General features: G+C 35.9%; 1 protein-coding gene and 1 long non-coding RNA gene across 3 annotated transcripts in view; both read right to left on the bottom strand.

Moving 5' to 3' along the window:
- Positions 1-4,473: 4,473 nt before the first annotated feature.
- On the bottom strand, positions 4,474-5,978 carry LOC115417144 (uncharacterized). Its single transcript, XR_003935088.1, has 2 exons — positions 5,697-5,978; positions 4,474-4,949 (listed from the first exon to the last, which is right to left on the bottom strand). It is a non-coding gene; the product is annotated as an uncharacterized LOC115417144 (long non-coding RNA).
- A 2,373-nt stretch (positions 5,979-8,351) lies between these two features.
- Positions 8,352-10,323, bottom strand: part of LOC115417130 (monoacylglycerol lipase ABHD2) — a 41,341-nt gene continuing 39,369 nt past the window's right edge. For both annotated transcript variants that reach the window (XM_030131131.1, XM_030131132.1), the window contains exon 12: positions 8,352-8,772. In XM_030131131.1, coding sequence (XP_029986991.1) covers positions 8,564-8,772 — 209 coding nt within the window. In that variant the 3' untranslated portion in view covers positions 8,352-8,563. The remainder of the gene's footprint in view (positions 8,773-10,323) is intronic.

Genomic DNA, 10,323 nt, shown 5'->3' with positions numbered 1-10,323 from the left:
CCTCTTTCGTACCTCTCCATGTTTCTAAATCATCTTCCATACACGTCCTTGTTTTGTTTCTTACTTTGTCACTTTGACGTATTTGGAATAATCAGAGTCCTTTTAGGTTTATTAACGTCAGACATTTGTGATCAGAAATGTTCCAGCTGCAGCTCAGTGGAACTGCCAACCTGGATGAACAAAGGCTACTGACTCTGTGATTGGATGACAAGTGATGGGCGGAGCCTCAGACCAACACACACAATGACAACATAAACCTCATTTGGGGGCTGACACTGAGCTTTACAAATGCAAATATTCTGTGTGGACGACTACTGTCAGTGAGATCAGGATTTGAAATGAACAGGATTCCTTCATGTCTGGTGACAGTCAAGGCCATTTTAGAATGACTGAGAACAGAACTCCTACAGACTGCACCTTTAAAGAAACAAAGCTTCAGGGAAATTGTAATCAAATATATTTTTTGAGTCGATTATTCGTTTCAGCTCTCATCTAGAATCACCTCTCACAACCTGCACATTAAATTTGACCCTGAAATCGTTCTTTTTACTGATGTAAGACAAGGACACTTTCACACCTGCCCTGTTCCATCTGGAGTTTCCAGTTTGATTCAAATAACGTTCACAGGTCTGAAATCTCCAGCACAGTGTGGGTCAATGTGCTGAAAGAGGTGATCTCAGTCCAGTCCAACTCATCTTTAGTTTTGTTGACGTACAGTGTGAAAACCCTCTTTGGATGGTTTGGATCATCTGGCCTTTCACAAGAAATTACACAAACATCACCAAAAACAAACATAATGTGGAAGATGTTAAGAATTAGGTAAATTAACAACATGTCGACACCAGACCATGAGGCGACAACCTTAGATCCACAATGACACCAACGCAGAGGTATGTTAAAGGTGTAATACTGCTGACGCTCACTAGATGCCAGTAGAGTTCCTCCATTAATAAGCTCTCTGGTCACAGAGCTTTGACAGAACTGTATGACGGCTCACTCACCTGCAGAGCTGGACTTTTAGAGTTTCAGTTTATTTAACAAATCACTTTTTTTTTTTTGACAGGCAGCTCAACCGTAGTTGTGGTTAATAGGTTCAAAAACCATAAGATGACTGCCAATACTGGAACTTACCACTAGGGGGCTCACATGTCCCATTAAAACCCTGACTTCCAGATCTGAACCACATTCAGCCTAAACTTCATCATTAAAGCAAATCATATTATTCAAATAAAGCAGGGGTCTCAAACATGCGTCCCACCAAAGGTTCCAATCCGGCCCGTGGGATGAATTTGCAATGAGCAAAAATTCCACAGTCAAGGCTGTGGAACTTATTTTAGTTCAGGTTCAATATGATCTCAAATTAAAAAAAAAAAAAAAACCTGCAAAAAATGACTCCATATTTTCTTCTCGGTTTGATGTGAAAAAAAAATATTACATTATGCCGATAAATAATGACAACTTCAAATTTTTGTCTTTGTTTTAGTGCAAAAAATAACATTACATTATGAAAATATTCACATTTACAAACTATCCTGTAACAATAAAATGTGAATAACCTGAACAAATATGAACAACCTGAAATGTCTCAAGAAAATTCAGCCCAATTTGAACTATTTTCTGCCTGTTCCTCAGTGTTTAGTGTCTTTGTAGATCTGAACAATTAATGCACATGGAGAAATGATAAGTTGAGGCAGAATATTGTTAAAATTGCACTTATGTTTAAGAAATTTCAGTTTTTTCAGGTTATTCACATATTTTTTGTTTGCATAGTTCATAAAAGTAAGTATTTTCATAATTTAATGGGACTTTTTGCACTAAAACAGAGAGAAAAATCTGGAGTTGTCATTATTTATAGGTTATTATGTTATTATTTTACTGGTCCGGCCCACTGCAGATCAAATCGGGTTGAATGTGGCCCCTGAAAGAAAATGAGTTTGAGAGCCCTGAAATAAAGTGAGAAAGAAACTGTTGTTGTTTTGAGAAAATAATTTATTTTGGAACACAATAACCATATTTCCCCACATATTTAGATCACACACACACACACACACACCCACCACTGGTTTCCTTAAACAAAAACACCCAGTGCTCAACATCAGAATAAATTACATCGCAGTATGTTGTGTGACTAATGTGCCCGTCCTGCTCTTCGCTGCTTCCCTTATCCATCATTTAGCATCAAATATTTACAAACACAAATTAAAGCTGAAGCGGGGTTAATGGGGGGGTTGTTACCGTAGGTTCTAATTCATATTCTCGGGTTCAGATTCTGGATGAAAACCCTGTTAGATCCACATATTTCAAGTCACTGGAGAGTCAGATTCTTCAGTTTCCCAGCAATTAAACATAAACCGACAAGAACACTGAACCAAAAGATGCTTGAAGGAATGGGTTCAGGGTAAATACAGAGGCACACATTCCCAAAGGAACACCATAAAAAGGACATTTCAGGTCCCAGACATAATGAGAAGAATCATCTCAATGCACGACATTGTTTTGGTCAAATGTATTTGGACACTTTTTGCTGTCACTTTATTAACATAATAAAATCTCTCCTCATAGATTATTTATTGCCTTTACTTTTCATCCCTGGTCCCTCAAATATTTGAATATACCCCATATCTATAATAATAACATACACAATTATTTAGAATTTTCATCATTAAAATAAACTTTTGGTTTTCTCAATCAGAGGTGGTGATATGAAACAGCTTTATTCATCAGCACCCTCTCTGATGTCTTTGCACAAGCAAATAATAAAAATAAAAACAAGTAATAACAATACAAAATACAAAAAAACTAACTGGAAAAAAATACATCCCAAAAATACATCCAAATCTGCATCTCTGTGCAAAAATGGTGAGAGGCAAAAATACTAAAGAAACAACTGGCTCTGAAGAAACGGAGTTTGTGCTGGTGTTTTTCAATAGAGTCGCTAAAGGTGTAGACTGAGAGAAGCGACTCTTTTAGCTGTGGATGGACGTTTATGATGCAACAGCTGGCAGTTGTGTTTACGTCTCCATGACAGCAGAGACGAGTGGTTTGACGGACACAGGCAGAGAACAACAGCGCTAAAAAAAGGCGTTTTCAACAGGAGCCGAAGCCACGTTAGTGACAGTACTTTATAGACTGTAGAACATTTTCAGAGTTACTTGTATTTGTACTGGGGCTGCTGCTAATTATTACTAGTTAACCGTTCTGTGTAGGGGAAAAAATGATGAAAAAGTGATTCCCGAAATCTAAGATGTCCAGAAGAACAACAAAGGAAAAAAAGCTGACAATGTTCACTTTTAAGATGCGGAGATCAAAAATTTAGACTGTTGAGCATCAATTATAACATAGTTGATTCAGTTAGCAGTTGACAAGTAAACATTACAGCTCTAAGTTCAACCCTTTAGCTCAGAAAAAAAAAACCACTGAGTAGCCACTGATGTATGGTTTGAGTGGTGACCGCAGTATTACAGTAAATCTGCATCAGTCAACTGGTTTGTCTGTTAGAAAAATCGGTCTACATGGAGCTACTGAGTCAAAACAGAAAACAGTTCTATTACTTCAGTCTTTGATGTGAGGTGTTTAGAGCAGGCCTGTTTCCAGTCATTTTCATCACAAAACTATTTTTAAGCCCTGACAGCCTGTTGTCCTCTTCATCCGTCTGTCTCATCACTGTTCTATTTAAACTTTGCATTCCTCGTCTTGAACGGGCTTCAGAAGGAGCTTCCTAAACAACTACAGACGCATCAGGTCCTTCAGCTGAACACTGTCAAACGTCCACAGGTCCTTCAGCTTTGCACTGCGTTACCAACAAATAGGGGTGTTAGAAAATATTGGTTCTGCAATATATCGCGATATTTCATTTCACAATACTGTATCAATATTAAAAAGTACTGTATCGATATTTTTAGGTATTTATTCAAATGCAGATATGGCAGAGATTCATTTTGTTTTTTTGCTTTTCTTTTTTGTCTCTATTTTATTTATTATTTAACACTCTTTTATTAAATGTTAGTTCCTTTGTTGCGATCGCACAAAAATAATGTTCTGATATAAGTTCTGAACTAATAGAATATGAACATTTGAACAGGATCTTAAACTGTAATGTCTGTAAAACAGAATTTCAGTTTGAACACAGGAACATTTTGTGGTATAGCATTAGATCCTGTTGTGATCAAATAAAAATGCGTTTAGTATTTGTGCATATTTCTAGCATAATTCAATTCTTCAAACCAATAAAAAAATTGCCTTTTTAACAGTTTTGTGATATATCGTGATATATCGTATCATGATCCAAGTATTGTGATTTGTATCGTATCGCCAGATTCTTGCCAATACACACCCCTACCAACAACGTTTAGTGACAAATGTTTGCAGTTTTTCTGCCCCAGCTGCTGCGATCTGTTCTACTCGACTCAGTCAAAAAAAAAAAAAAAGAAAAGGGAGCTTTTAAATGCAAACAATCTGACAGTTCCTCCTTAGCATGCGTCATTCTCCATCTAATAACAGAACACAACAATCACAGTAAAATCCATTAAATAAACATTTGGTTCCACCCTCCGACTCATCACACCTCACAGCTCAGGTTAGAAGACAGTTTTCCTTTGAATAGCACCAGACTGGGCTGAACTGGCAGTACAAGGACATTTAAGGTGGACCTGCAGCCGATCAAAGGCAGATGAACGAGTAAGAGGGCTCCGAGAAAACCCACGGCGGACCACAAAGGGAACAATCCAGTCAAAGCAACGCCTCCTTATCATCCTCGTTCCCTCAGTTTTAAATAAACCGTCGATAATCTGTATGACTGCACTTCAGATAATGAGAAAAACTGAAAAAAAAAAGGCTATGGGATGGTGGTGTATGTGGTGTAAAGTGCATGGAATCAAAAGTGATCATCTGTGGGAATGTGCATGGATCCCATCTGGGGTTGATCCCTGGACTATACATTTATATCACAGCTGTCAAACATGCGGCCCAGGGGCCAAAACCAGCCCGCCAAAGGGTCCAATCCGGCCCGTGGGATGAATCTGCAAAGTGCAAGTTAGGGCATCGAACTCAAAAAAACTTCAACAAAATATTGTTCTGCTCTATTTCTCTTCCATTATGCTTTGTTGACTTTTGTTATTTTTTATGCACCATTTTCAAAAAATCATACAAAATGCAATTCATGAAATATTATGAAATTTGTTTTGCATATCCATAATTTAAAAAGAAATAGTCGATCCACACGCACACCGTTCGGGGTGCTTGGCGGAGGTTTGCATTCTCTGAACACTTGGTTTCTCTTTGATTTAGTGCAAAAAACATTAAATTATGAAAATGTTTACACTAACAAACTATCCTTTAACAATAAAATGTGAATAAACTAAAATGTCTGAAGTAAATGAAGTGCAATTTTAACAATATTCTGCCTGTTACTGAATGTTTTGTGCCTTTGTAGATCGGATCTATAATGCATATGTATAAATGATAAGTCGAGGCAGAATATTGATAAAATTGTAGTTATATTTCTTAACAAATTTCATTTTTTACAGGTCATTCACATCCTTTTTGTTTGGATAGTTTGTAAATGTAAATATTGGCATAATTGAATGTTATTTTTTGCGCTAAAACAATTTGGAGTTGTCATTATTTATTGGCTATCATGCTATTATTGGACTAGCCCGGCCCACTTCAGATTAAATTGGGCTGAATGAGTTTGACACCCCTGATTTATAGCAACACCTTGGCTTAAATTAGGGCTGGGTACAATAATAGAGAGAATCAGAATGATCACAGTGCAAGTTTTCTGTAACGTTTTAAGCTAAAACACAAGGTATGCCAAAGTTTTATTATTTTAATTACTGTTCAACGAGCACTTTATCTTGAAAGACGTTTGGTAAGTCACACCTGGCTCCAAAAAGCCAAAATGGCCGAATCACATACAACTAGGGGTGTAAGAAAATATCGGTTCTGCAATATATCGTGATATTTCATTTCACAATACTGTATCGATATTAAAAAGTACTGTATCGATATTTTTAGGTATTTATTCAAATGCAGATATGGCGGAGGTTCATTTTTGTTTATATTTTATCTATTATTATTTAATACTCTTATTAAATAATGTTAGTTCCTTTGTTGGGATTGAACTAAAATAATGTTCTGATGTTAGTTCTGAACTAATAGAATATGAACATTTGAACAGGATCTGAAACTGTAATGTCTGTAAAATATGATTTCAGTTTAAACACAGGAACATTTTGTGATATAGCATTAGATCCTGTTGGGATCAAATAAAAATGTGTTTTGTATTTGTGCAGATTTCTGGTGTAATTCAATTCTTCCAGGAAATAATGTTTTAAAAAAGAAACAAAACCAAAAAAAAATTCCCTTTTTAACAGTATCGTAAAATATCGTATTGTGATCCTCGTATTGTGATTTCAATCGTATTGCCAGATTCTTGCCAAAACACACCCTTAATGATCACAGTGCAAGTTTTTCTATAACGTTTTAAGCTAAAACACAGCAAGTATGCCAATGTTTTGTTATTTTAATTACTGTTCAATGAGCATTTTATCTTGACAGATGTTTGGTACGTCACATCTGGCTCCAAAAAGCCAAAATGGCCGAATCACGTACGACCACTGGGTGCCGTGGTTCCTTTTACAGTTTCCACTCCATGGTTTAAACTGTGGTCTGACATCTATTGGGATAATTATCAATATTGCCTAATCCACAGGTGTCAAACATGCGGCCCAGGGGCCAAATCCGGCCCGCCAAAGGGTCGAGTCCAGCCCGTAGCATGAATTTGTGAAATGCAAAAATTACACTGAAGATATTAACGATCCTTTTAGTTCAGGTTCCACATTCAGACCAATTCAATTTCAAATGGGTCAAACCAGTAAAATACTATCATAATAACATAAAAATTATGGCAACTCCAAATGTTTCTCTTTGTAAATGTAAATATTTTCATGTATTTACACTAAAACAAAGATTAATTTTGCAAAAAATGTGAACCTGGAAAAAATATGAACAACCTGAAATGTCTTAAGTGAAACCTGTTACTAAATGTTTTGTGTGTTTATAGATCCACTGTGATTGTAAGTTATAAATAATGAACATGTGTAAATGATAAACTGAGGCTTAATATTGTTAAAATTACACCTACTTTTTCAGTTTGTTCATGTTATTCACATCTTTTGAAAGGATAGTTTGCAGATGTTAAACCTTTTCATAATGTAAATTTACTTTTTTCACTCTAAAACAGAGAAAAGTTTGGAGTTGACATATAATAACATAATAATATAGAAATTTTACTGGTTCGGCCCACTTCAGATCAAATTTAGTTGAATGTGGAACTGAACAAAAATGAGTTTGACACCCCTGCACTAATATGAATATTTAAATTTTTTGGTTTTTTTCTTACATCTTTTGGCCAAATCGCCCAGCCATTAGTTCAAGTGCCAAATATACATGCTGTGAGGGATGTTATGAGCTCGAATAAAGGTGGAAAACTGCACCATAATACTTGGAATCTCTACTGTACATTTTCTACAAACAGAGCAATAGTTCCACCTTTTAAAAAAAAAAAAAAAAAAAAAAAAAAAACATTACAAATTGAATGCCAGAGATAACATGATCCAGAGATCCATCATAGGGCCCAAACTCTCATTGCACACAGACGTACACACTATATTTGAGTTACATACGTACTACAAAGACGCTGTATTGGTTACGACAGCGGACAAAAGGCTGCGCGGCCTTGGCGGTGATGAGCAGTGAGCATCGTACTGCAGCACAGCCCCAGTGTACAAGGAAGAGGCTTCTGGTGTGCTCTTGGTTTCCACTGGACTTCTCTCAGGTGACATTTTCACATCCTTTTGTCGTCTCTACTGTGAGCTCAACGTAAATCTCCCGTTTTATTCGGTGAACGCCTCCATTAGCCACAGATGCGTTGTTCGTAAAAAGAGAAACGAGACGTCCCTGTTTCAAATTCCAAGAGCACGAAGGCGGTACTGTATGGAGGTAAATCTGTGTCACCAGATTTTGAATTATAAAAGACACTGAATTTGTAGCGCTGATTTTTTTTTTTTGCACTGAAATTAAGCATCTGAATTTTTTTTGCACTGAAATTAAGTATCTGAATTTTTTTGAACTGAAATTAAGTATATGAATTGTTTGTGTCTGAATTCAACTATGTCCATAAATTTAGAATAAAAAAAAATAAAATTCAGATGCAATAAATTGAGATGCAAAAATTTCAGAGACTTAATTTCAGTGCAAAAAAAAAAAATCAGTGCTAGAAATTCAATGGCTTTTATAATTCAAAATCTGATGACACAGATTTACTTCCATAGTACTGTTTTTCTTTTGTGTGTGTGTCCGTTTACATACTGTAAGGTGATGGTGATTACAAAGGAGAGATGTGGTGAAGGCTTGGAGATACAGGACCGACTGAACGGGGAACATGGGTCATGGGTGGAGACCAGCCCAGAGGAGAAGGCAGACAAAGTAAGAGCAGTTCAAGGTTTGGTTCAGGTGTCTCCTCAAAGGGCTGGGACAGTGGGAGGAAATCAACGACGGTCGTCTACGCCTTTTCCTCTGTGCAGGAGCCCTCGCTCAGGTGGCCGCTTTGGCACGGCGGTTTCTGTTTCTCCCACTGGCACATGGCGTTGGCGTAGCCCACTATCACTTTGTCCATCCAGGTGAGGGGCTGGGGGAAGAGCACGGCGCCCTCGAAGAAGCCCAGGTGGCCTCCGTGCAGCGTCAGGGCAAAGATCACGTTGGGCTTCTTTGCTGGAGGGAAAAAAAAAAAAAAAAAGAACGTCTGTCATTAAACATCTGCAGTTTCTACAGGCGCTTATCTACAGGTTCTTCCAGAAATGGTTTTATAAGTAGTACAGATACCAAGGGTGTGTTTATATGGACTTAAGGTAAAAACATGACTCACTCACACACACACACACACACACACCGCACCATGTGCATGTGCAAATATATTGTAAATATGAAGATATTTAAAAAAAAAATATATATATATATATATAAATATATATATATATATATATATATATATATATATATATATATATATATATATATATATATATATATAATATATATATATATATATATATATATATCAGATGTCAGATTTATTGTTTTTCTTTATATTTATATTATTTATATTCAGTTACTTCTCTTGGAATTAATAAAGTATTCTGATTCAGATTCTGATTTCCTTTTCAGCCTGTCCTCCCTGCACTTTATTTTTGTATTTGCTGCTGTCAACTGTTTAACCCATGAAGACCCAAAGAGCCACTGGAGACCAAAAGCATCTACTGATCTAAACTGTTTAATCCCTGTTGATCCATTAATCCTCTCAATCCATGTAAAGAATTGGTGTAAAATGCAGTTTGTCATCTTTAAATGGTCAGATATGACCCATTTGGATGTGGAGAGGCTCTGCAGTGAACGTAGAAACACCACCATCTTCTACAACATTGATTCACCCATGAAGTTGGATCAATGACAGTGGATGGACACACTTGTTTTTATGTTCAGTTAGTGGTATCTTTGCTGAAAAAGTAACTTTTTTCTTCAGTTTTCTGTGTTTCTGATTTGATAACCTTTGGATTTACTCTTGAGTTTTTATGAACATCTACATGATCAGTAAATTAAATATCAGAAAACATATGATTTTCAATGACAAAATGCAAAATACAGAGGATAATATTGTAATAAATGATGATAAATTATGTAAGAAAGTTTACATAAACAGAAAAAATCTGAAAGCAGCATTTGGTATAGGTAAGGTATAGGTAAGTACACAAAGTGTCCTAAACAGTTTATTGTCTGTCCTAAAATAAATAATTTGATTAATTTTGTTGGCAGTGTTTCTCTTCAGTTGTTTTAACAGAATACCAGTTTGCCCTCTTCTTAATGTTGCACTTCATGTGGAATTTTTTTGTTGTTATTTTAATGCAGAATGTGAACTGACAGAACTGTGATTAGATTTTTGTTGTTTGTCAAAACTGCCTTTCAGGGAAAAGTGCAACATTAATGTTTAAAATACATTTAGTAATATTAATCATTTATTTTATTTACTATTTGATTTATAAATTATATATAATTTATATTATTCCTGTTTTTTCGATATTCTATAGTCTCCGAAAATTGAGGGGAAAATGTTCAAAAATTCATAAATGCATTTAAAACATTTTGAGGGGTTTTCTCTCTTCCCGTACCGGGAAAAAAAAAAGAAAAAAAAACAACAACAAAAAACTGTGGCTTTCAAAACCGAAAACATACTGAACCGAAAATTTTGTGTACCGTTACAGGCCTAAT

Source organism: Sphaeramia orbicularis, chromosome 3 (assembly GCF_902148855.1).
Source record: "Sphaeramia orbicularis chromosome 3, fSphaOr1.1, whole genome shotgun sequence".
Lineage (NCBI taxonomy): Eukaryota > Metazoa > Chordata > Actinopteri > Kurtiformes > Apogonidae > Sphaeramia > Sphaeramia orbicularis.
The sequence above is the reverse complement of the archived record's forward strand: the minus strand, read 5'-3'. Positions and strand labels throughout refer to the sequence as shown.